This window comes from Lepidochelys kempii, chromosome 1 (genome assembly GCF_965140265.1).
Source record: "Lepidochelys kempii isolate rLepKem1 chromosome 1, rLepKem1.hap2, whole genome shotgun sequence".
NCBI lineage: Eukaryota > Metazoa > Chordata > Testudines > Cheloniidae > Lepidochelys > Lepidochelys kempii.
Window position 1 is genome coordinate 159,323,673 of NC_133256.1, and position 27,991 is coordinate 159,351,663.

Sequence of the window (27,991 nt, forward strand, 5' to 3'; positions counted from 1 at the left end):
TGTTTAACAATTGTAAATGATGAGCAAGTCTGTAATAAATAAAATCAAAATCTGTTCATGGATAATTCTCAAACAGGGGTCAAAGGGATGATCTATGTGCTGTAAGTAGCTAACCAAGCTCTAATGGTGACTAAACGGTGCTATGTAGAAGCTGACTGAAATCAGTATGGGCATAGAACTAAAGGACCTAAGTGGCCTGGTTGACTGGATAGATGAAAGATTCACTTTTGGGCAGCAGCTCTTGCAGTTTTGCGGGCTGAGCAGCCTGTCCCTCCATATCTGGCTATGTGCCCACGAGGTTTATTGTTTTCTATTCCGCATGTGACACCTCTGCTGCTATTGTTTCCAGATGTGACCTTCATGTTCTGGAAAAATGTCTGATGCTGAACCTGGCATTACAAGATGAATCTAATACCAAACAATAAAACAGGGAAAAGATGTAGGGCTCTGTCTAGAATAATATACCAGGGAGTTCAATCTAATTATGCAACAAGAAAACTCAGCTAACCAGTAGGGAAAGAAATAAATTTCCCCTTGTAACACTGGGAGCTAATGGACTGAAACAGTGGGGCAATTATTATTTTATATAAGCCACTGTCTAGGAAAAATGCACTATACCTGGCTGAAAGAGAGAACTCAAATATCAAGGAAGATTCTCCTATAAACCTTTCCTCTTTACATTTCCTCTCCTTTTTTTCCATTCATATCTTCCTTCCCTCTCTGCTCTTTCCCTTTTCTGTATCCTTGTGTGTGGTAGATGTGATGGTTTTATGTTTTGTGTGTATTGTATCTTTCCATTTCTAGGAATTTTTCACATCTGCAGAGCTCATTGCCTGTTTTGTTCCCAGAGTTGCTCGGTGTGATAAGGGAAAGTGGGGTGATTGTCCTTCCTGTCCTTCTTTCATTTAAGAAGTTTTCAATTTGGGGTGCTGCTGGATCCTCAATGACACCTGGAAGTACAAGTGGCATCAGGGGCCCAAAGCATCATTTTACAATTGCATCCGTTTAACAGATGCAGTTGTAAAATTTTAGACAGGTAAGGGGGATGTCAGAGGGGTCAGGGAGAGCGTGGAGGCCCTGGGCTGGGGGTGGGGCGGGGAGGAGTCACATGGAGGGTCACACGGGGAGGTCACGTGCCCCCCCCCCTTGTTTCCCTCCCATGAATGCAGTACCAACAAGAAAGGATTTCTACTTGTACCACTGCCAGCGATGCAGGTGCCTGGCTGGGCTCCAGAGACGTGCTGCCCCACATGGGCCTATGCTGCTCTCCGGATTTTCCCTTTTCAATGTGGGATGTCAGGGAACGCCCTCTCCCGGTGCGCTTCCTCTGCTTCTTAGCAGGTACCGGGGGCTGGGACCGGCATTGGGACGCTGATGCCGGTGGCGCACTTCGCACCAATACCACTGTGCTCGGAGTCCAATCTCAGCGGCTTGGAGACTGGCGCGAGACCCAACTCCATGAGGAGCACTCTCGGTCTTATGTCACGCTGCTTTTTAGTTCTTGGCTTGAAGCTCTTGCAGATGTGACACTTATTGCTAACGTGGATTTTCCCCAGACACTTCAAGCAGCTTTGATGAGGGTGGCTGATTGACATAGGCTTTTTGCAACCATCACAAGGCGTGAAGCCCAGGAACCAGGGCATGCCCTGTCCCTGGGCTAAGTCCCTTAGGGGACTATCTAACTTATCTGCAGTACTATTCGCTAACTATTAATAGAACTAAAAGAACTACTTATCTAAGAACTAGTTATACAATGAACAATAGGAAGAACCACTGGGTAAGAGCACTTGCCGAAGCAAGGAGATGCTCTAGCACGGTCACTGGCGATAAGAAAAAACTAGGGGAGGGGGAGCCGGAGGCCCCCCTTATACTGGCACATATGCGCGCCAGTCCAGAAGGCATCAGAGCCAGTCCCCTAGGGATATCACTGAGGGAAAAATTTCCGGCACCAATGCATATGGCGAGCACACACACCTAACATGGAATTGACATGAGCAAGCACTCGAAGAAGAATATTTATGGTATGGTATTGCCTTCCATTGGTTTAAACACATTACTATAAGGAGAGGTTATTTGCCCATTGCAAGCCCATATGCAAATATAAAAGCCCATGGGGCCTATTAACAGTTTCTGTCATAAAGTGGTGAATATTTATCATGTAAGCGATGCATATGCCAAAGCATTACAAGCAAAATAATCTGGTCGAAATGCTATCCATTGGAACCATTGCAGTTACTCTGTGTTTTACTATTTGCTTCCATTTATATTATAGGTTCCTCCTCCTCCAAAGTGCCTAGCCCGATGTGCCTTAGACATATACTTGCCTTCTTCAGTGGGGGCTTCATTGGATCTATAGCATTGCTCACTTACAACTACATGTGGAGTAAACAAGAACCCAGGCTCTAACATACAGGTTATGGAAAGAGATCAATAAAAATACCATAGATACTTAACTGAAAACTCAAGCAGGAAAATACATTCAAAATGGGACACAAGACCACCCTTGGTAGGAAACCTTTAGTCTTGAGTGACTCAGTATCGCCTACCCTAGGTATTCAAAATTCATGAGTCAGGCAGCCAAAAACCATGAGAGTGATTTAAAAATCACAAGATTTTAAAAATAATGAATCTGAGGTGCTTTTTATTTGCCTTCTAGGCTTAAGCCATTAGGGTGCATTCGGGTCATATTTTCAAACTTTCCTCTACAACCATTAGGGCTAGAACATACGCTCTCTTTTTGTTTAAATCAAAATGAGATTTTCATGTAATCACATGACTCTGGGAGCTGGAAGTGAAGATAAACAGTAAATTATCATGAGATTCATTGTAATATTGCAAGAGTTAGCTACGCACACAAGGTGAAGAACTGTCTGAATTAACTGGACTCTTAGTTCCAGGAAAAATTATGAAATAAATTGTACTCTGATTCAAGGAACAAATTAGATAATGTACATTCTGAGAGAGAAGTCCTGAATTTTTACAGAAGTGAAATTGTCTAATTCTAAATTATATGAGAGTTTGGGCTATAACTCAAAATAGGATCACATACAGAATTTCACATCTGGCCTTTGATCACCTCAAAGTTGAGGCCCAAACCCAAGCCACAGATCTCTTCTTATCTATAACAAAGGAAGGAAACCTGTTTGCTGAGAATCTGTGAGAGGAAAGGCTGTCTCCTTGAATCTTTATGATCTGGACAAGTTGTCCCATTTAAGAATATCCATTTTTTAAATCTTTATGAGGTCTGATCATCAAAAGACAAGAAACATTGGACTGAATTTTCAGAAAGGGAGCCCTAAGGTTCATGTGCAAAAGAAGTTCAAACAATTGCACACTTACAGCTGAGTATTCATTTATGTTGGTTCTGAGCATGACTGCATGTACAAATAACTAGATAGCTGCCTAAATATCTACGTGCAACAGCCAAATTTGCATGCAAAGATAAGCTTGTATTTTTGCCCATGGAACTCTGAGTTCCAGATATAAAAAAAATATTTTAGTCATTTGAGCGGGGATCAGGGCTTATTTTCATTTGTAAAGCACTTAGCACATTGTGTGCACTACCAGAAAAATATAATACATAAAATAAATAAATAAATTATAACAATAATAATAATAATAATTGTATTCCTCTTTCAGAATTACAATCTTGTATATTGTAAACTAATTGTAAATATATCTTTTTTCTACTAAGTTCTGTTACCTCGGTAATTCTAATGGTACAATCTATTTATGTCATCAAGGAGATGATAACTAAGGCTACGTTTTAGTCACTGGTATTTTTAGTAAAAGTCATGGGCAGTAAACAAAAATTCACAGCCCGTGATCTGTCCATGACTTTTACTATATACCCCTGACTAAAACATGAGAAGGGAGAAGGTGCAGGGGACAGCCAGGCAGGGCCCCCCGGGGTGTTCGGGGGGCACGGCCCCACAGGGTGCTGCAGGTGCTGGGGGGCGCAGCCTGGGAGGGCACTGCAGGTGTTTGGGGAGGGTGTGAACCGGGGGGGGGGAGGTGCCACAGGTGCTGGGGAAGGGTGGCCTGGGGGGTGCCATGGGTCCTTGGGGGGGCCTACCCTGCGGGGGCGCCATGGGTGCTGGGAGGAACGGGGAGGAGCTGCAGGTGCTGGGGGGAGCAGGGAAGTGTCCTGGGTTCTGTGGGGTAGGGTTGGTGGGGCTGGGGCAGGCTCCCTACTTGGCTCCTGAGCTCCACGTGCTACTTGCTCTCTGCCCCAAACCCTGGTTCTGCAGCTTCCATCGGCTGAGAACTGCAGCCAATGGGAGCTGTGGGGGCGGTGCCTGCCGGCAGAGGCAGCACGTGGAGCTAGGAGCTGAGGGAGGGGAGCCCCCCTCTCCAGGTAAGCACCACCCCACACCCCAATCCCCAGCCCTGAGCTCCCCCCCATGCCCAAATTCCTGCTGGTGGAGGGCAGGGGGCCTAAGACGGCTCCAATAGCAGCCAGTGCACCTGGCCTGGGGGCTGCCCAAGCTGCTCAGGCGGACCCTGGGCCAGGCACACCAGCCACTGCAGAAGTCACGGAGGTCAGGAAAAGTCATAAAATCCATGACTTCCGTGACAAACACTGAGCCTTAATGATAACTAACAGCCTGATCCAATGTTCATTAAAGTCAATGACAGCATTTCAAGCACTGGATGAGGCCCAAAGGGGCTTCTTCGTAGCAAATGCGCAATGTGACTCAAGTGGTACGTTACCAGGATTCATCACCAAATTTAGTCCGATGGTTGGATCATTAGCTTCCCCGGCTCAGTCCAGGTACAGACTGGGACCTAAGGGGCTGTCTGAGAGTGCTGAGAGAGTGTTATTCACAAATATCCATACGGAAAAAAAAAAAGCTCTATTAAGCATTTACAGATACAGTCACGGAGCCTAAACAAACTAATGAAACCCCACTCTTTGGCACAAAGGGGACAAAAGGAATAGAAATCATATCAGAAAAGGCCTCAAAGTTGCTGGAAGGAAGGAAGGAAGTAGAGCCAAGAAAGCAACATCCTGCACCTCCTCTCTGAGCTCCAGTGGTGCCCCTCTGCACAAACATCGTAGGGGTGGGACTCCCGGTTTATTTGCTGGGGATCCCACATTTATTTGCTTGCTTTGTATGTGTGGGAGGAGGTCATGTCAATCCAAAGGATGCAGAGCTGGACACCAGGACTGGGGAAAGGGACAGTTGCTCTCTAGGGTCTTGCCCCCTGACTACCCAGTGGAAGTTGCAGTATTGCCCATTCAGCACCCTTTAGCCCCCTCAAGATAGGGCAGAAGTAGAGTGTGAGCAGGGAGCCAATAGAAGAACAGCTCATGAATAAGCTATGCTATATTAGGGGCTGTGGTGAAGTGGGAGGGAACACATGATTTCCAGGGAGCTCCCATAAGAGTGGCAGGCTGACACTCCATGTACTTCACTGAACCCACAAGTCACTGTCTCTGCAGAGGACAGTTAGGAAACTCCATGCAGTTCACCAAGCAGAGTTTCCCTAATAAGTTTTCCCTCCCTGTAGGTGTCTCTGTGAAAGGGGACAATCAGGCCCTCTATTTTCTCTTCTGGGCTAAAGAAACATCTCCTAAATCTATTAGCTCGAAAGAGGATCTCAAATGATTTGAAGAGTGGTGGAATTTAGGGCACTTGTGAAATGTCCTGAAGGAAGAATGTCTGCAAAGTTATGAAAATATCAAATGACATCTCACCCCACAGTACTGCTCCTCATTGAAGATCTGTGGAGGGAGGGGGATTCCATTTTGTGGCTTCTTTTCACCTGGGACGTTCTCTCTCATCCATTTCCTGTTGTCCTCGTCACCAGCTATGTCCATTTGCTTAAAGTCAATCTTGTTGGCCTCTAAGAAGCCCACTACTTCTTGCTGTTTCTTCTTAATCTAGTTAGAAGACAGAAGGAAAAAACAAGAATTGTTATTTTCATGTAAACTAAAAAAATAGAATCGTTATATTAAGAACCAATGCAGCTATATCAAACTTGATGCTTTATCCAATATAGAACAGATTCCTTTAAGCTAGTCTTTACTTATGAAATTTTATTCTGCCAGGAATCTTTTCTTTTGGGCCTGCCCCTTAACACTTAGGCCACAGGTACAATTAAGGATGCTTGATGAAAAATGTTTCCTTAGCTCCTGTATTGGAAACTTTCCCCACTCAATCTGTGCTTTGCGGTTTTACAGGAACATCAAGAAGCGTTGTATACACAATGTTAGGGCATAACTTCCATTGTGTATCAGATAAAATTTAAACATGTCACTTGTACATTTTTATTCTAATATTCTGAGCAATTGGAACCCAGAAACCAATCCTGCAGCATATGCCATTAGTTTGCAGCTATAATTCTGATGATTATTTTCTGTTTGTTTGGTGAGAGGCCTGCACTATTCAGGGACTAATGGCATGAGTTTGAGTTTAAGCACCATGCATGCTTCCTCACAGAGTTCTGCTAATCACATGCACCTAATCTGTGACCAGCAACATCTGTGTTCCAGACCTGGGTCTCTCTTACTGCCACTTTTGCTAAACCATGTGGGAATTTAATGACATGTCAAAATGGTTACTAGAATGATCCCACCAAGGTAATTTTTGCTTGTGACTCATCAGATGATTTGAAAGCTGATTTGCAGAAATGAAACATTTGACCACTGAAACCCACAATGCCACCTAGCCAATGTAATTCAGATCTTAGCAATGAGACAGGAAATAAGCCTGCAATTTAATTTACTGCTATGTGTCTATAATCTAATCAGACTGAAAAGCTGGAGAAGAAGTAGACAGTCAGAACATTTTATTAAAGGACTCATTTTCATTAGCGTTATTGTTAAAAATAATAATGAAAACCCCTCTGTGTTTATTTCTACTAAGACAGAAATAAAATGACAATGTGTACAATTTTGGGACAAAAACTTAGCTTTGTAAAAAGGGCTAAAACAGACACTTGGGATGCAAACACTGATACAAAGTGTTTAAAACATACAAGTGAATATGCAACTGATCAGTCTAAGACAGTGGTTGTTAACTTGGGGTGCTCTTTCGGGGGGTGTGAGACATGCCAGATTTTTTTAGAAGGCAAATCATCAAAAACGCAAATTAAGCACAGGCACATACGTACAGCTACTTTGTTTCATTAAACCTCTGTATTTATTAACATTATACGTTTTGTAAAACGATTACTGTAATATACAAACAAAACATTTATTTTCAAGTTTTTAAGCTAATTGTAGTGAAGTTATCTCGCTACAAAATACAGTGTACCGCCACGTTGCAGGGTATTTCTTGACTCATGCGCAGATGATGATGTGGCAGGGCCGCGGCTTTGTTTGAATTCAGTTAGCCTCTAACTGTTAGTGCGTTGGTTACAGTTTACTTCCACAGCAAAACTCCGCAACATCTCTGGGTAGTACTTCCCTATTTTTGTGTGCCTACTGGACTATTATTTGTGGTGAGTAATAACAAAACTATTTTACATATATTTAATATGCATTTAAAAAAGTGTATGGGCTCCCGTATCTCCATTTATATATTTTTTTCATTTCAGTAACCCTTGCCATGTCGAAGAAACGCAAATGGAAGGACGACTGTGTTCGTTACGGGTTCACTTGTACGAAAGAGAAGGATGGAAATCAACGACCACGATGTGTACTGTGCAGCTCATCATTTTCAAACGCCAATCTCAAACCATCGAAGCTGTCTGAACATTTCAACAAACAGCATGGTGGTGCGGCTGCTGGACATGACATTGACACCCTGACGTCTACGAGGGCACGATTTGATCGTAGCGGAACCTTGAGGACGTTTGGGTTTGTGTCACTTGAGAAGCCCTTGTTACAAGCATCCTATCAAGTTGCATATTTGTGTGCCAAGGAAAAGAAGCCTCATACAGCAGCTGAGGAATTAGTGAAACCTTGTGCATTGGAAATGGCAAAAACAGTATTGGGACCAGATGCACAAAAGAAGCTTCAGCAAGTTCCCTTGTCAAATGGCGTGATCCGTTCTAGAATTCATGAGATGAGCCAGGATATCTTGCAGCATGTTATAAAGATATCAAAGCTAGTCCTCTTAAAGTGGGTATTCAGCTCTACGAGTCAACTGACGTTGATGGCTACAGTCAGCTGTTGGTGTTTGTGCGGTACGTAAAGGAGAAAGAAATCTTAGAAGAATTGTTGTTCTGTGAACCATTGCAATTAACTAAGAAAGTAATTGATGTGTTCAATCTCGTCAAAGACTTCTTTTTGGAGCATAGGATAACGCTTGACGTGTGTGGATCAATTTGCACCGATGGTGCCCCTTCCATGCCAGGAAAAAATTCAGGATTTGTTGCCTGTGTAAAGAAAGAAGTACTTCATATCATGATCACACATTGTATGTTGCACCGTCATGCACGTGCCGCAAAGACTTTGCCTACAAAATTGAAGGATACTTTGTCTACTGTGGTGAGCACGGTAAACTTCATCAGAGGACGTGCTCTAAATCATTGCCTCTTCCATGCTTTTTGCGAAGAAATTGGTGCCGAGCACATTGTCCTTTTTTTCCATACAGAAGTGAGGTGGCTTTCCCATGGCCGAATGCTTACTCGTATTTTTGAAATGCGTGAAAAAATAAGTCAGTTTCTTTGTAACCAAAGCAGTAATTTAGTTGATGACTTCGAAAATAGAGAGTTTATCCTTTGCCTAGCGTACATGGCAAATGTATTCACACACCTAAATGAACTCAACACATCTATGCAAGGAACTGGATGAACACGGTAACAGCCAGAGAGAAGTTATCTGCTTTTATTCAGAAACTTCCAGTTTGGATAAAGCGTGTTGAGAAAAGAAATTTCACTAACTTTCCTTTTCTTGAAGAAACAGTTGTTTTGGAAAATGAAGGAATGACCATCACAACGGAAGTGACAAACCATTTGCAACAGTTGAGTGACTCTTTCCAAGGATATTTTTCCACTAGAGATCTTGATGTGGCAAAGAAATGGATACTGGATCCATTTCTTTTTAACCTGGATTCCATCAATGATAGTGATTTGATGAAAGATGATCTCATTGAATTACGTGCCAATGGCCAAATCTTAATGGAGTTTGAGACAATGAAGCTTGAGCATTTCTAGTGTGCTCAACTAGCACCGTTTCCACAACCGGCGAAGACAGCGCTGGAGATCCTTGTGCCATTTGCCACTACATACGTGTGTGAGAGAGGATTTTCATCACTCTTACACATCAGAACAAAGGTCAGAAACCACCTAAATGCAAGTGATGACATGCGTGTGGCTATTTCAAAAAAAGTTCCTCGTTTCTCAAATCTCATTGAACAAAAGCAACAGCAAAAGAGTCAGTGAGCTGGTAAACTTAAAAGAAGTGTGTAATTTTTCATGGATTCTTAATTTTATTGTGAAATTAAAATAAATATATAATTCTCTCTCTTTCATTCTACAGTTATGAAATATCTAGGTTTAAAGAACTGACCTACTTCAACAATTTTTGATAAGGGGTGCGAGAACATATTTTGAGAACCAAAGGGGTGCAGGCTGCAGTAAAGGTTAAGAACCACTGGTCTAAGACCATGTCTACACTACAAAATTATGTTGACCTAAGTTATGTAGGCAAAGAGCCGCCACAATTATTTTGTCTCTTGTGAGTGTCCACACTACGCTTCTCGTGTAGGTGGTGTGCGTCCTGACCAGGAGCGCTTGTATCAGTGCAGAGTACAGTGCACCATAGGTAGCTATCCCACTGTGCAACTCATCACCATCCAGCGCAGGGTGTTTTGGGAAGTTTTCGCAATGCCTCCTGGGGCCAAAATGAGTCATGCAGGAGTGACTGGGAGCAAGGGTTCAACTTCCCATAAAGTTATGTGCTCCATCCCATCATTTCATCTGCATCTCATAATATTTCATGCCTCTTTTCAAAATCCCCACAACTCGCTCATCCCTCCTTGCTGTCCACCATCGCTGGCAGAAACATGCATCCTGCACAGCTCTGACTATTGTGATGAGCATAGTGAGCACAGGCCATCTGATCCTGCAATATTTGCAGAGATGCAAGCAAAGTCATGGATAACATGACAATTCCTTGGAGGTTAGATTGCAGTGGGACATAGAAAGAAACAATTAAAGGTTGGTGGTGACATTCACAGACCAAATGCACAGGGTGGAGTGCCTGTTCTGGGCCCAAGCACAACCTCCCAAGCCAGGCTCTCACAGGCAGCCACCCTGCTGCACAGAACAGGAAGCCAGAGTTGCCAGTGTGAAAAGTGATTGGTCCTGCCCCCTCTGCTACCCACCTGGGCCTCGCTGCCAGGACAGAGGCCGAGTGTGCTGGAAGGCAGGCACAGCAGAAGGACAGAGCCCCTCTCCCTCCCTCCTGGCAGACCAAGAAGAAATGGGGGGTGTGCACTTGACCCCACATGCCTCCCTATGCATCGCCAATGCCTGAGCCCTCCAGCACAGGGACACCAAAATGAGAACTGCATTTACAGTTGAGAAGCGAGTGGCGATTGCACTATGGAAACTTGCAATGCCAGATTACTACCGGTCAGTCGAAAATCAATTTGGAGTTGGGAAATCCACTGTGGGGCTGTTGTGATGTAAGTGTACAGGGCCATTAATCACCTGCTGCTACACAGGACTGTGACTCTGGGCAGTGTGCCGGACACAGTGGATGGTTTTGTAGCAATGGGATTCCCAAACTGTGGTGGGGCAATAAATGGCATGCTTATCTCTATTTGAGCACCAGACCACCTTGCCACAGAGTACATCAACAGAAAGGGCTACTTTTCTATGGTAATGCAAGCGCTGGTGGATCACTGGGGATGTTTTACTGACATCAATGTGGGCTGGGTAAGGAAAGGTGCATGACATGCACATCTTTAAGAACAGAGGACTTTCAGAAAGCTGCAAGCAGGAACTTTCTTTCCCGGCCAGCAGATTACCATTCCCATTGGGAATGTTGGAATGCCAATAGTGATCCGGAGAGACCTAGCCTACCCCTTACTCCCCTGGCTCATGAAGCTATACACCTGTCATCTCAACAGCACCAAGGAGCGTTTCAATTACAGGCTCTGCAAGTGCAGAGTGACAGTTGAATTTGCCTTTGGTCGTTTGAACAGTCGCTGGCATTGTCTACTTATGAGATTAGTCCTCAGTAAAAAAAAAATCCCAATGGTTATAGCTTCCTGCTGTGACCTACATAATATCTGTGAAGCAACAGGGGGGGAAAGTTTCTTGCTGGGTGGTGGAATGGCTGTCTGGTGAATATGAACAGCCAGATGCAAGGGCTATAAGAAGAGTTCAGCACAGAGCTATATGGTTCAGGGAGGCCTTGAATGACCATTTTAATAGTGAGCCACAGTAGTGTGTCTTGCTGCAGTGTGCTCTACCTGGCCTTGCGCTTTTACAGCCTGATATGAACCTTGCAGTGAGTGCTGTGTGTGTAGGAATATAGCATTGCAGATGTAGATGCACCTATTAATATTTTCTGTGAATAATGTTATGGGTTCTGTGACAAAATGAAGTAACAGGATTTGGTGAGTGTCAGGCCTCCTCAGCACCAGACAGCATATGTTGCAAACTAATAAAAATGAATTATGTTCCAAAAAAATAGAATTTTATTCTGTAATCAGGCAAATAAAAAAGCACATATAGAACTTAATAAAACTTAATAAATTAAGTGAACAGAACTTATGAAAGGGAAAGAACAGTCATTTCTATTTCAGGTACATGCACACCAGCCATGTATTTCACAGGTTAGTGTACATGGAGCTGTGATTGTCTTTAATGTCTCCCGGGTTGGAGGGGTAAGGCTCGTGCATGGCTCTGATGCCACGTGGAATGTTGTTGGGGGCGGGGGGGGGGGGGGGGCATCAGGAGATTCCAACATTGAGTTGTCTATGGGCTGCAGAGGGAGGCGAGCATGGGATTCTTGGACCTACAGGTCTATCAGATCCGCAGCATCTCTGTTTGCTGCCTCAGAAGCCCATTATATCTGGTGCACCTCCTTCGTCTTATCCTGCTTGAGCTCCCAGACTTTTCTCCTTTCTACTCTTTCCTTCTCCACGCTGTCTGCAAGGGTCATCCTCAAGGCTCTGGTCTCATTCTCTAATGCAGCACAGGTTTGCAGCATCTCCTGGACCATATCATCCCAAGTCCTCTTCTTTCTCCTCCTGACCTGGCTCAGGCATTCCACAAGTGTGGAGGGAGAGACCCTCAAGGCCACAATACCAGCAGCTGAAGATACAACACACAGAGGGTACCATTATCAGTGTATTCACAACAGAAATTGAAACTTAGGCTACTGAACTCACTCCCTTTGATCCACACAAGTTGTAACCACTACATTCTCACTTCTCCTTGAGATTGATACAGAACAGCGCCAGTCACATCATGAGCCATGGTGAGCCTAGGGAGCAGGAGGTCAAGGGGAGAGATTAAGGAAATGAGGGATAGTTGGGGATATCTCACAGGCACGAGTCTATGTGTATAGGGCAATGGAACTGAATACTCACACCGTTTTCCACAGGCAGTGGTGATTTTAGACAATATCTCACTCCTGAGGGTAAAAGAGACAGAGAGAGCCCAGCCGGTGCTGGCATCCTGATGCCACCCAGGCCCATACACTGCTAGCCTGTGCACTGCAATGGTGTCGGCTGACGTAATCTCTGAGTGGTGTGGGAAAGTATACTACCACAGCAGCAAAAATAAGGCAGTCCTCCCTAGAAACTTTCAGCAGAGGATTGCAAAATACCTCCATGAGAGTTACTTCGAGATCTCTACGGAGGATTCACGGGATACCCCGGTGCACATAAACAACTGCTCTGTGTGGCCCCTCTGACTAACTCTAGAGGGGAATGAAAAGCACATAGCAACTTACCTCTCCTGGTTGTTTCACTGCCTCTCCTAGCACAAGTACAAAAGAGTAAATCAAGAGATGTGTCCTGCTACTTTGGGGGTTCCATTCCTGCAATTTCAAAGCAAACAGCATACTTACCAGAGGTTCCTTCCCTTGCATCAGGCTAGGCCATGCTTGACTGTCAGCACTGGCTGGACTGCAGTGGAGTCAAAAACATGGCCTGGCTCACTACACAGCTGGATCACCTAGTCGCCTGTCCCCCATACTCCTCCTCCTCTCCTTCATCCACCTCCTCTTCCTCTCCGTTCATGGTGGAGGCCTGTGACTCAGGCTCCTCCGAAGTATCCACGGGGCTCTTAGGGGTGAGGGTGGGGTCTCCGCCGAGGATGGCATGCTGCGGTTCCTCACCAGATCGATTGTTGGCCCGCCTGGCTTTCTGGTAGGCCTGCCACAGCTCCTTGGCTTTCACACAGCACTGCTGTTTGTCCCTGTTGTGGCCCTTTTCCTGCATCCTCTGCCCAATCTGCTCGTTCATGTTGACGTTTCTACAGCTGGATTAGAGCTCTGTCTGCCCAGCCTCTTCTCCCCACAGAACCAGGAGATTTAACACCTCTTGGGTACTCCAGGCAGAAGCTCATCTGCAGCATGGAGCCAGCTTGGTCAGCTGCAGACTACAATGGAGAGCTGCTAGGTGTGTTTGCCAAGTTGGGCAACAAGGAAAAGGAATTTCAAAAATTTGCAGGGCTTTAAAGGGAGGAGTGGCTGCCTGGCCCCTGGGCAGCAGAGTTCACAACAGTAACCAGACCAGTGAGGGTGGGGCATTGTGGGACAACTCCTGGAGGCCAGTAACAACCAATGTAAGTAACACAATGTCTACACTGACACTGCATCGACCTAACTGCACTGACCTTGCCTCTACGCTGCTCAGGGAGGTGGTGTTATTAAGTCGGTGTAGTGGGCCAGTTAAGTCAGCGAGAGCAAAATTTAAGTGTAGACACATCCACAGCTAGATCAATGAAAGCTGCCTTGCGTCAACCTAACAGTGTAGTGTAGACCAGGTCTAAGAGGTGGTTTTGTTTTGTTTTTAAAAGGAGATCGTTTTTAAAAAGGCCATTTAACTGCACAGTTCTTTTAAGGAAACTTTCTGATGACAGGATGGGTTGCCTTGGGCACTCACAAGGGCATCACATCAAAAGAAATTAACATGAGAACATCTGTATAAATCATACACAAAATAGACATTCAAACAATACTAATGCTTATACCTAATCCTATAAAAGCCAGTAAACACACTGCTGACAGCTCTAATTCCAGCATTATCCCATCTCATTGTGCACAGGAATTTAAGCACATATGGTATACAGGGCACAACATCACCTAGTGCTCCAAGAGCTTTGTGAGGAGGAACGACAGTTGAACTGCAACCCAGCATTCCCTAGTTTATGGCTTTAAATATGGGTAAACAAGGTTTGTCTAATTTCAGACTCACATAGGTATAGTGGGATAGAACATTCAGCTCAAACAATATTAGGACAGAGAGTAAAACAAATACAGAGACATTTAAAAAAGGAAACCAGAGGTGGGGGAAGGACCTCAACGTTTATTATTTTTTAATATCTGGTGATTCTTAAGCCAGTGTGGTACTTAGTGGGGGGTCATGATTTTTGAATGCCTGGAGCTGTCAATGCTGTATTATGCATTATTTACACATAGTTGTAAAAGGTGTGACTCACATTAATGTTATCTCAGGTCAGAGGCAGCTTCAGATTTTAAAAAGTATCAGTAAAAGTCGATTGTACTATGTTCAAAACAGTTCTGAATAAAAATCTTGGCCTGTGTTTTAGTATCAATACACGGGACTGAGGGCATACAAAGTATCATAACAGCTTATACTGTATTGGTGAACAAAATATGGAAATCAGAAAATAGGAATTCTGTTCTCATCTCTGCCCCAGACCTGTTATCTGTTGTTTGCATTGCAATAACTTTAGGCACCCCAACCAGGGCCCCCATTGTGCTAGGCATTGGGTACTTAGATAAAGTAACAATCCCTGCCCATATAACCTTTAACAGCTCTATGCCTCAGCTATAAAATCATTAAGGCCCTACTTGAATCCCGGGATGATCTTCAAATAATTGCGGCTGAATTGTGGACAAGACATGAAAAATCACGGAAAAGTAATAATGGACTTTTATTAATAGCAGCAATTTGGAAAAGCCAGAGTTCACCTATTTGTTTTTTAAAAAAATCCTGGAATGATATAAACCCTTAAGTGTTATATTATGCCTGCTAATTTTTTTGATAACCAGACATTTTGCTGCAACTATATTACATTCTTTTTTTTTTTTTTTTTTTTAAGTGACCGGTATTGTCAGGGTTCCTTCCCCACTCTGAACTCTAGGGTACAGATGTGGGGAGCCGCATGAAAGACCCCCTAAGCTTATTCTTACAAGCTCAGGTTAAAAACTTCCCCAAGGTACAAACTTTGCCTTGTCCTTGAACCCTATGCTGCCACCACCAAGCGTGTTAAACAAAGAACAGGGAAAGAGCCCACTTGGAGACATCTTCCCCCCAAAATATCCCTCCAAGCCCTACACACCCTTTCCTGGGGAAGGCTTGATAAGAATCCTCACCAATTTGTACAGGTGAACACAGACCCAAACCCTTGGATCTTAAGAACAATGAATAATCAATCAGGTTCTTAAAAGAAGAATTTTAATTAAAGAAAAGGTAAAAGAATCACCTCTGTAAAATCAGGATGGAAAATACTTTACAGGGTATTCAGATTCAAAACACAGAGGATGCCCCTCTGGGCAAAACCTTAAAGTTACAGAAAACAGGAATAAACCTCCCTCTTAACACAGGGAAAATTCACATAAACCAAAAGATAAACTAATCTGCCTTGCCTGGCTTACCTATACTGGTTGCAATATTGGAGACTTGGATGAGGATGGGTTGGAGAAGATGGATTTCTGTCTGGCCTCTCTCAGTCCCAAGAGAGAACAACATGTAAACAAAGAGCACAAACAAAAGCCTCCCCCCCCCGCAAGATCTGAAAGTATCTTGTTCCCTTACTGGTCCTTATTGGACCTCAGGTGCCAGCCAGGTTAGCTGAGCTTCTTAACCCTTTATAGCTAACAGGATGTTGCCTCTGGCCAGGAGGGATTTTATAGCACTGTATACAGAAAGGTGGTTACCCTTCCCTTTATATTTATGACAGGTACAATGTAAAATTCAAAAGACTAAATGTCTTAACACAACTGCTGTAGAAATTGAGTCCAGTCACTTTAGCCTTTTACATTGAATGTTAGTGCAGTACTAATTGGATACTCAAAATGTATGCAAAATTGTGGACCGTATAAAGTAGGGTAATTAAAATCAAAATTGCAGAGGAAGACAAATATTGCAGGATCCCCAGTTTCTGCAATATCATGAAGTAGGGCTTTAGTGATAACACTTATCTCTGTGGTGGGGCTTACTTAAGCAGTGACTGTGAAATTATTTGAGTCCTGAGATGCTATTTTGCAACTCTACTGCACCTATTATTTTGTGTGCCAGTAGTAAATGCCAAAATATAGTAGTAAATAATAATAATAATAAATGCTGCTCACACATAGCATGCCCTTTTTGCTATCATCTGTACAGATTAAGGTAAACAACCCCTCTCCATCACCAGTGCAAGCCTGACTCCACCCCTTTACCACTCTTGCATCTCAGTAGGGACAAGGAATGGATAGTCGACTCATAGATGGAACAACAGCTCCTTTCCTCCAGTCCCTTGGAGGGGATTGGACTGGGAGTTAGAATCATAGAATATCAGGGTTGGAAGGGACCTCAGGAAATCATCTAGTCCAACCCCCTGCTCAAAGCAGGACCAATTGCCAATTTTTGTTCAGCTGTTGGGTCCCTGCTGTCCTCCTCTCCATTCAGGAGGTGCCTGAGGGGGTAGGGGTGTGAGATGTGGATGTGGGGTGGAAAGAAGAAGAATACATTAAGGGGGATATGATGAAATCATCATGCTCATGCTCTGTTCAGACACTGCTCTTCTATGCACTCAAATGGTGAAATTTATGTCCTTGTGGAAGGCCCATTCAAGGCCCTCGTGTACATTACTGAAGTCTCCTTCACCCTTGTGTGGGTGAGGGGATGGTGCAGATAAATCAGCCATACAGGGTGCATTCTCTTTGTGCCAAAGGTGGGCTCCATGAAAGCTCTATATAGATCAATCTAAAGGGGTACCTAAGGTGGGGCCCACAGGATCTGATCTCACACATAGCTCCCAACAGTCCCAGGTTTCACAGGACTATCCCACTTTGACCTCCCAGACCGCCTGCCCCAGTTGAAGTGACTTCTGGTCCATGGGTCTGGCTGGGCTTGGCTCCCTATTCTGTGCACTGTGACCTACCCTCGGTGCACAGGGTTGCAGCATCACTGTTTTGATCCAGCTCCCCTGACAGGTGGGCAGCTGGTCCACATTTGAGTGAGTGATGCTGCTGCATCCTGGCAACCACTGGTAGTTTCATCTGTTGTGGAGTAAAATATTTTCATCTATATCCCTGGCATCCAAAGTTTACCCACTGACCAACTGTCCATAGGTGTCCAGCAACAGCAGAGGGTATCTGGTCAGCAAGTTTATAGCAGCATTAAAGCTGGCAAATAAAGTTGATGCAGTTCTCTGATCTGACGCGATAAAAACAATCTGTTTCTGATGGGCTGACAGAACTATTTATGTTCATTACATTGCTGCTTCTGTTGTGGCTCGGCATGCTATCCTGTTTGTCTGTTTGCAATATGAGCTCAAGCCTACATTTGGCCAAATTCACCCACCCCGTCCCTCCCAGATACTAGTGCTCTGGCATGTATTTCAAAGTAAAAGAATACAGTTATTCTGTATTCAGCACAATCCTGCTGAATGGATGAGTTATTGTAAAACTGAAGTGTAAGGGCTCAATACTTCAAATACACAGGCCTTCACTTGCCCTCAGCTGGCTAAGTGCCTGCTATGTGACCTCTTTCCTCTCCCCTCCTCCGCAACCATGCAGTGGACTGATATATACACTATCCAATCCAAACATTAACACACACAATTGTTATCAGGGTCAGCAAGAATTAAAAGCCTAAATATGTTGTTTACATTTTATGAAATACATTTTATGAAAGCAGGCTCTCTCAGGCAGAAGCGGCTCCGTGCAGCTCTCCAGCTAGCTGCCAGGGAGAGTGGCCGGACAAATGTGTGCGATGAGACGCAAAGAGAGAAGGACAGACAGCTCCCCTTTCCCCCCCAACAGATAATGGGCAGGGAGAGCGCTGCAGCCCCAGGCTTGGCACAGGGTGGGAGGGGTCACTGGGCAGGGGATACACATGGGTCAGTCATGTGTTCTCCCCTATAGCTTGTGCCCCCATAGTATGGGGAGGCACAAGTCATCTATGCCTGGCAGGCTGCCCCCATCCCTCTCAGCTCCCCATTTCCCTTTGGGAGTGGGAAGAAGCCGCCCAGGCTTCTTGCCCCTGCAGAGCAGGGTCCAGGTGCCCCAACTTCTCACCGCTCTTCCACCCTCCCTACTACCTGCCAGGAGCTGGGCAGGTTTGTCAGTTTCACAACTCAGCCATGAAATTGACAAGACAGTCAAGGGTCCCAACTGAGCAAGGTGGGGGAAGCCGCCTGGGCTTCTTACTCTGACTTTTTGCTGAAGAATTGCCACTTTCAGGTCTGTTATTGAGTGGCCAGAGAGATTGAAGTGTTCTCCAACTGGTTTTTGAATGTTATGATTCCTGATGTCAGATTTGTGTCCATTTATTCTTTTGCATAGAGACGGTCCGGTTTGGCCAATATACATGGCAGAGGGGCATTGCTGGCAGTAGGAGAACACTTCAATCTCCCTGGTCACTCAATAACAGACCTGAAAGTGGCAATTCTTCAACCAAAAATCTTCAAAAACAGACTCCAATGTGAAACTGCAGAACTGGAATTAATTTGCAAACTGGACACCATCAGATTAGGCCTGAATAAAGACTGGGAGAGGTTGGGTCATTACAAAACCTAAACCTAATTTCCCCAATACTAATTTCCCCCTACTTTACTCACACCTTCTTGTCAACTGTCTGAAATGGGCCACACTCATTACCACTTCAAAAGTTATTTTTCCTCCCTTGGTGTCCTGCTATCAATTGAATTGTCTCATTAGACTGACCTCACACTTGGTAAGGCAAATCACATCTTTTCATGTATTTATACCTGCTCCTGTATTTTCCACTCCATGCATCTGATGAAGTGGGTTCTAGCCCACAAAAGCTTATGCCCAAATAAATGTGTTAGTCTCTAAGGTGCCACAAGGACTCCTTGTTGTTTTTGCTGAAACAGACAAACATGGCTACCATTGTGAAACTTGTCAATTTCAGGGTTCCTGCTGAGAAATTGACAAGACAGCCAAGGTAAGTAATACAGTGTCTACAGACACTGTATCACACCAACATAAGCCCTACAATGCTACACAAACAGGTGGCTGTGAAATTATCTAGTTAAAATATAATCATGCAAATCATTATTGTGACCACTGTTATATACTTGCAACGAATCTTATAAAGAGTGTAACACATGGCTGGAAAGGATTAAGCATCTTGCAGGCTAACTAACCCAGAGTCAGCCTGTAGAGACATGTTAGAAATGACAATTAAGGCCTTTCAAGGCTAGAACTTTGAAATGCAAACCTCTATTGTTAAAGAATGAAAGGTGATACTTATTGTGTGTATCTTAGATGATAGCCATGTAATCAGACAGTTCCTGTCTGTCACTATAACTATTAATTCAGAGATCAAAAGGGAATATTAACATTTAGATGAATCTTGGGTGAAATACTGTCATTGTCTATATTTCTCTTTGAAGTTTGTAATAGACTACCTAATGGATAAACTGCCCTATGTTAATTTGTGTAACTAATTACAGGTGGTGCTTAGGAAACAAGAGGTTACATCAAAAGACTATTGTTTACCCATGACTGTATGGTCAACCAAAACTATATAAAAGACCTTTGGGTCCTGATCCTGACATCTCAGATCTGCGTAAGCTTCATCAGGGGTGGTTTGAGCTGCAAGACTGAGGTCCCAGTTCATCGGCAAACACCCTGAATATGATATTGGACATTGGACTATAACCTATGGACTAAATTCTAAAAGAACTCTTTGCAACTACAAAGCTCACCATCTCTGCTGTGTATCTGAAATTCAAGAATTGAACTCATGTCTGTAGGTATATTGATCTTTTAACCATACTCTGTCTCTTTTCTTTTTTAAAAATTTTAGTTTAGTTAATAAGAATTGGCTGTAAGCATGTATTTGGTTAAGATCGGGAATATCCATTAACCTGGAAGGTAACGTGTCTGATCCTTTGGAATTGATGAAATAAGACTTTCAGAAATCTTCATCACATTTGACTTGGGTACCTGGATGGAGGCCTGAGGCTGGGTTACTGTAAGGGAACTGTGTTGTTGGTTTCTGGGCAACTAGTGAGGTAATAAAGAAGCTGTTTTGTGCTGGCTCGGTAAATGTAAGTACTGAAATATCCACCAGCTTTGAGGATAGTCAGCCCCATTCTTCGCAGTTCACCGTAACTGAGGGACCTCAGATGCCCCCACTGGGATTCTGTTCACAGTGGCAAACCCTTTTTGTGTGGGACTAGGATGATCAGCACAGAGGAACCCCACCCTCTGCCACTCTTATTATGAAGGGAAATGATTGGACTTACTGAGAATATGCAAGGTATGGGCCCAATCCTGCAAGCACTCTGCATGGCAGTAGACACAAGGAGCACTTCTAAGTGCATTGACTCATCTCCTTTTATAATTACAGATTGATTCTTAGAAGGCAGGTGAGCACATAAAAAGGTCAGATATAACAAGAGCTTATAAAGTGACATAAAAAGATTTCGGAGGTGTCATAACCATGAACGGCAGTAAGGAACATTGGAGGAGATATGGTATTCTCTCTCCTTAAGAATGAAACCCCCTTTTCTATTTATTATACAGCAGTGTACTTCTTAAGAAAATGTATCAGCTTACAGGATTTCTAAACACTTTAAGAGATAGTTAGGAAATGACTTCAATGGTTATCACTTTTTCAAGCCAACCATTTGGTAAATCTAGATGCTAAAATTAAGTGTTGATCTTCATCTTTCCTTAATGAATAGCTCTGCATCAACTAAATGCTTCTATTAGGATATCTATAATAGAGAATGTATTTAAAATATGTAAAGATTTAGTAAGGGAAAAATATATACAATAGATTTCACTCCAGAGCTTAACTGATTTTCACCAGCTGAGGATCTGGTCTATGGCATCAAAATGTAATCAGGTTCACTGGACTCACTTTGGGAAAATATTTTACTAAGTCAATAGCATATTGCAAATACAGATCCATATGAGTAATTTTTAAAACAGCAACAATTGAGCTAGACAGAAAAGGCGGGTGACACGGTAAAATCTTGTATTGGATCAGCTTCTGTTGGTGCGAGAGACAAGCTTTTGGGCTACACACAGCTCTTCCTCAGGTCTGGGAAAGATACTCAGATTATCACAGCTAAATACAAGGGTGAACATAAATATTTAGCATAAGCAGGTTTCAGAGTAACAGCCGTGTTAGTATGTATTCGCAAAAAGAAAAGGAGGACTTGTGGCACCTTACGGTTAGTCTCTAAGGTGCCACAAGTACTCCTTTTCTTTTAGCATAAGCAGTTAGCACCCATTAACACCACTTCACCTTGAATTGTCCTTTAAAATATGTGCAAACTACTTATGCTAACCTATCTGTTCAGCCTTGTATTTAGCTGTGACACCTTTCCCAGACCTGAGGAAGAGCTCTGCTCTGTCCAGCTGGAAAGCCTGTCTCTCTCACCAACAGAATTTATTTAGTCCAATAAAAGATATTACCTCACCCACCATGTTTCTCTAATATCTTGGGACCAACACAGCTACTATAACACCACATACAACAATTGAGTTACGCAGACTTACACCTTTTGAGTTTGGGCCAGTCGTGTTTTTATTCTGTTTCAAAATAAGAAGCATTTGAAGTAACAGCCAAACTGGAGGCTGCATCAGTAATACCAGTACAATTTAAATTCTGAATTGATAAAATTCACAGAAGGACAATACAAGACTGCTACAAAATAAGGCTTAAGTGGGACTTAAGCAATGTGTGTGCCTTGTGCTGGCCCTCTGTATGAGATGAGTTTCATGCTATATATATTTAAAGTTTATAAAAAAGGGCACTTTCCATTCCTATTGCTCTATAGTAATACTACAATAAGAACAATATGACTTCTTAGAAAAATCACTCAAGCAAAATATTTTGTTAAGGAATAGTTAAGTTTGCAGGCCCATATCAATAGTCTGAGTGTATGTTACCTTTTGAGAACAGTGGTGTTTAACAACGCATAAACATAACACACCTGTCTAACATTAGAAATCCAGGAAATGCAGAATTAAAGTTGTGCTTGAACCATTTTTACACAACTAACAAAAAAAATAAAAAAAAGTCAACCAAAATGTGTTGACATTTCACAAGCATAATATTCATATACAGCTAACAACGACTGAAGATTGGGCTCAAAAAATGCAAAATTTATAACGTCCATCTGGCATTGATCACCTTTCTTAGCAATAGTAGTTCAGTAGTAAAGTAGTAAATTGCTTTAGCAGTGCTTAAACTGGTGCATCTGGATGATAAGCATATGTAATCTACTGTTCAGGGCATGTTATGTGTCCCTTTCATTTCAGTGCCTTATCCATAGAAGAAAGGAATCTGCTACAGATGCCAGCTAGGTGAATATACAGTATCTCTGATTCAGGAAAGCACTGAAACGTGCAGTTTTAAGCATGAGTAGTCTCATTGGCAGCAATGATTTAAGCACGTGCCTAAGTGTTTTAAGGAATTGGGGCCTTAGTCCAGAGGCTCATGCTCTAGTCTCACATATTCAATTCTTGGGAATAACCAAAATGATAGCCATTGCACACACGTAAAAAAAGTCTGCAGAGTGACTTCAGTCATGCTTGCAGCCTTTCCTCAAGGACAGCTGATTGGGAACAAAGATAACTAGGTATGACTTTCCTTCCATGATCAAACATCAGAAAAGAGTAAATCTGTGCAAGGTAGATGGCAATTTATACAGCCATTTAAATAATCTGTGCTTGACTACAGATTAGCAACCCAACAGTATTTTCCTTATCGCTGTTCTCATACTTTACATCTCATTTTTTCATATAAAAACAAAAGGTTGGTAAAATGGGTCTAAAAAGTCTACAATAAAAGTGTTTCAAGCTGAAAAGCTCTGTGTTAGCAAGGTTAGTAAGAGCTTTGTCATTTCTCTGTTATGATCCTTTTGAGGCATTAGTGGGGCTCTACTTAGTTGCCAGAGACAGTGACTCGTCCAGAGAATGGTAGCTTTTTCGGTACTTTTCAACTCTTCTGCTCTGGAAGTTTCTTAAGGAGGTGGTGTCAGTGTAACTGTAGAGATGCAGTTACAGTTATGTGCATGCACTAGCCAGTTTGTTTACTGTGTCACCGTGATTGAGTGATTGCTAAAGCAGGGCTGCAATCTGAGCTCCTCTGGGAACTGGATATAAAAGGAAATAGTCCTTTCCCAGTTCCCACCTCCCCTGGATTTCCAGCTCTCTCTTCTCTTCACATGCCCTTAGCTTCAGCCAACGTGTTGTGCTGACAGCTACAGCAGCAAGGTTCAAAACTAAAATCTCCAGTATAGCTTTTCAAGAGACAAAAAAAAAAAGGGGGAAAAAAAGGCGCAGGGAGGAATAACTGGGAACAATTTTACTCTTTTCACTTTGGTTCTGGCTTATTCCTGGAAACAATATCCACTATGCAACAGCATTAAACCCTAGCCGAGTCACAAAGTATTGATCAAAAGTAACTATATATAATTTCTGCTGCAAACAACCTAGCTCAATATTTTTAGGGCAATGGGCAACAGAATAGCCTATTTTGTATACACCTATTGTATATATTATTTGCAAAGAGATTTCAGTCTATTAACTGAAATTATATTTAGACATCAATATATTAATTGCAATTAGAATTTAAATACGCACAACCCACATTTATTAACTATAATTCTCCATGTGTGGAGGCACTTGCAAGAATTAGCTATTAGATATGAGACTAGAGACATCTCACTGTTTCCCTCCCATTCAGACCCAGGCTCACCTGGTAACTAATACATACATATCCCATACTTAGACACCAGTTAATTCACAAAAATACTGATCCTGATAGAGAGAGGGTAGGGGTGAAACATACATTACATGAGTAACCTACCGCTGTAGACCCAGAAGATGTGGCTACAAAGACTTTGATCACCATTTTGACCGTTATAGAAGAGAACCACCAGAACAATCCTGTTATCTACAAGTCACCGGAGCCCTGAGAGTGAGCCTGACATGCAACAGCTCCCAGGGCAGCCAGAATCCCTTCCCAAATGAATCTCCCCTCCACATCAATCTAACCAGTTTTAGCCTCTCCCTCCCACTGTTATCCTGGGCTTTCCCAACTTCATTGGCTCTTTTAGGTATTTTGGGAGCCTAGAAGCTGGGAGAGGATTGGTTGGCAAAAGTATCTATAGCAGAGAGACTTGCACCTGCCCCTAGCCTCTTCACTTTAGAATTGACCCGGTGACAGTCCATAAAAGGCAAGGGAGAGTGGTGCACCAATCAGACAGGGCAAGGGAAATGCTGGTGGGGAGGGGAGGGGAAAGAGTGTTGGAAGAGTTTGCAAAGCTGCAGAACAAAGTTTAAAGGGATGTCAGCATTTTCATAATAATCCCCTGTATTCAAGAGCTCACACCCACTCTTGGACTAAAATAAGGAGCCTCAGTTTGAAGTTTATACGTAGAGTAACACCCACAAACTCTACCTTTAAAAACAAAACAATTTGGAAACAACAATTCTGAGATCAGCCTGAACTAAAGCCGCAGTTTCAAACACTCTGAGGCTTTGCGAAATTCAGATCAGGATCCAAACTTTATGGCTCTATTTTCTCTTTGCAATATATGTTAGGTCATTGTGAATTTATTTTGGGGTGGGCAAGATGGGGGGGAGGCATGCGGATGACTCTATGCATGAGACACTAAAAAATAAGTTTTTCTGTACTCTATGTGGCCAATGAAGATCCCATGGTACTTTTTGTAAAAGTAGGGCCAGGTTTCCTTGTGAAAATATTCTCTTCTCTGAGTAGTACAGGGCACTGGTTTTCCATGTGATTGCTGCTTTTCCTCCCATAGACGGCTGCCTGTCAGTGGTGCTGAATACACATATTGTTTAGCTTTTGGGGATCTTTCAGAATGAACTTTATTTTAGGAATGTGAAATATCACATTTTTAAACTGTAAGGGCCAAATTCACAACTGGTGTAAGTAGGCTCATCTCCATTGATTTCAATGGAATTGAGACTCCTAATGCCAGAGGTGAATTAGGCCTCAAGAATTTAGGCCTCAGTTCTGCAAAACGTTTTAAAATGTTTAACTTTAAGATTCAAGGCTTCAAGGCTCCAATCCTGCAAATGCTTAACACTGAACATAATGCTAACTATAATTGACTCCAAGAGAGTTATACTTATAGTAAGTAGTAAGAACTGCACTTGGCAAATGACTTACTACCTATTTGGACCATTATATAATTTTAAAGATACATTGCTCTGTTGTGTGAAAAATTATTTCCCTCTTTATGTAAATGGAATTCTGAAGAAATTTATTGAAAACAAACAACAGAATGTCAAACAAACAACAGTGTCAACAGAATGGATACTTTATAAAGTTCACTATTTCTCAATCTCTGTCACCTGCTTCTCCAGTAAGGAGGCGAGAGGCAGTCTTACAAGTAGTGAAGACAGGTAGTAAAAAGCTTTCGCTGACAATTTTTCTAAAAAAACAACAAAAAAAGAAACTATGCCAAAAAAAAAATCGTACTTCATGCTAAAACTCAGCATACAAGCATTTACCCAGGAGACTTTTTTTTACTAAATTCAACAAAAATTATTTTAGAGCAGAGCAATGATATGAATTCAAAGAAACTTGGACCCTGTTTTTTGTTAAATTTGGATAACGAATGCTGAGATAGCTCAAATAATGCCAGACTTCCATTGCATCTGTCCTCTCTGTTTTTTTCCCTCCATCCTGCCCCACCTCCACTCCCCTCTTTCCTTTTCTTATCTGGTTTTATATTGTCTGGTTGTGCAGCTCTGACAAGCTGTAAAGTGGTATAACAGAATAATTCTATTGGATAGCCTGCAAAAATGTGCAATATCTGGTAACATATACAAGCTGAGTCATTTACCTTTTTGTATTTTTATGGTTTCTTTATTAAAATAAATTAAAAAAATCACAAAATAAAGAGTTTAGCCAGTTTTCAACTATTACTTTTATTTATTGATTTGAATAGCATCTTTTACAGGCCTCAAAATGCTTTGCAGAATTACAAATGAAGGGTCTCATCCTGTAATCATTTTCTACAAGTCATAGTACCAACTATCATGAATAGTCATGCCACTAATAATTATTAAACATACCAGTATTCACAGGATGGGGCCATTAAGGCATTTAGTACCTTGCAGGACTGTGACAAAATGATGAACAGTGCATTACTCATTTTTATTACCCAACTATCAAGAGCAAGATCCTGTAGGCACTCTGTACCTGAAACTCCCATTGAACAGGATCTGGCCCAAATTTCTATTGATTTAAAACGTCATATTCAAGGTTTATGCAGTGGGGCACAATTCCTTTTATTCCCAGGTTTGAAGAAAATTGTTTCAATGTTTATAATTATATGAGTAAAATATCTATTTAAATTTTTCATTAATATTTTTTATCCTAATATACTCAATTAATTTCATTTCAGCCCCTCCTTTCTCTGGAGCTTGAGAATAAGGCTGGGTGTGTTATTGCCTCCTCTCTCTTTGGGATAGCCTGTAAGGGAGGATTTTGCTGTGTGTGTTTCACCCCTCAGTCATAGGCTCCCTACAGCATAATAGCACTGCTGGGATTGTAGCGAGAAGAGAGCCTGGTGTGTTTCTAAGGCATCAGACATTGGGGGTTATTACATGGATCTGATGGAGCGAGCAACAGGAGCGATCACTGCTGCTGTTCACTGTAAAATAGATCCGGGGTGGCCTTCCCCTTTCAACCCCTGTGGGTGGATATTGGGGGCTCTGATAACTGGTGTAGGGGGCAGCAAGGCAAACACCACAGAGTGCATTTATTCCCGAATATAGAAAGCGGGGACGGGGGGGGGGGAGGGGTGCGAAGGCGAGGAGAGGAGAGAGCATGTGGGAGGGATCGAGCAGAAATAGGAAGGGGAAGGCGGCTGAAGCAACAACCCCCCCCTGAGAACACTGAACTACAAGCCCCAGGATGCACAGCGCCAGAGTGCCCCGTTCCCATAGCAACAAAGAAATGAAAACAGCTTCTCCCGCTAGGGCAGTGGAGAGAGCCAGGTAACGAGGGGATGAGAGCCCCTCCCTGTGCGGGGTGGGGGGGCAGGGGAGTGGGGGGGGCAGTGCGAGGAGAGAAGGGGGGCTTACCTGTGGGGGGGCAGGGGAGTAGGGGGGACAGTGCGGGGAGGGAAGGGGGGGCTTACCTGTGGGGGGGGCAGGAGAGTAGGGGGACAGTGCGGGGAGAGAAGGGGGGGCTTACCTGTGGGGGGGCAGGGGAGTAGGGGGGACAGTGCGGGGAGGGAAGGGGGTCTCTATCTGTGCAGGAGAGAGGTGCAGAGGAGCTCCAGGGGGCCCCTCAACCAGGTTGACCTTCCTGGCAGCATCTCCATCCCTTGTAGGGCTTGTGGTGTCCCAGATTCTAACTCCATCCCATTCCTGCCCTAAGCCCATTTGTTCTTCAGACTGAGGCGGCCTGGTGGTGCCCTGGGCCTTGGACTGGCTGATTGGGGGACCCACTGAACCATATGGTAACACCCTCCTCACCCAGGCTGTGCTGTCCTGTTCTTTCTTTCGACTGTCTTCAAACCATAATTAATCTCTCCCCTCTCCCCACTCCTCACCCCTATTTTTGCTGCTTTTGGATGCCTGGGGCCAAATGATGGTTGAAACGGAGTTTGTAAACCGTGTTCGAATGTAGACCCTTGCCTAATACCT

At 43.2% G+C, this 27,991-nt stretch overlaps 2 protein-coding genes across 7 annotated transcripts in view; one reads left to right on the forward strand and one right to left on the reverse strand.

Annotated features, from left to right (window-relative positions):
- Positions 1-27,991, reverse strand: part of SH3BGR (SH3 domain binding glutamate rich protein) — a 93,407-nt gene that overhangs the window by 26,482 nt on the left and 38,934 nt on the right. For all 3 annotated transcript variants that reach the window (XM_073360578.1, XM_073360569.1, XM_073360560.1), the window contains one exon: positions 5,702-5,887. In XM_073360578.1, coding sequence (XP_073216679.1) covers positions 5,702-5,824 — 123 coding nt within the window. In that variant the 5' untranslated portion in view covers positions 5,825-5,887. The remainder of the gene's footprint in view (positions 1-5,701; positions 5,888-27,991) is intronic.
- The window catches only part of LCA5L (lebercilin LCA5 like), a 34,142-nt gene continuing 33,405 nt past the window's right edge, over positions 27,255-27,991 (forward strand). For 2 of the 4 annotated variants that reach the window (XM_073360521.1, XM_073360547.1), the window contains exon 1: positions 27,293-27,337. In XM_073360521.1, coding sequence (XP_073216622.1) covers positions 27,297-27,337 — 41 coding nt within the window. In that variant the 5' untranslated portion in view covers positions 27,293-27,296. Of the gene's footprint in view, positions 27,338-27,991 lie in introns of all 4 variants that reach the window. The other 2 variants (XM_073360528.1, XM_073360538.1) reach the window with 2 other exon arrangements.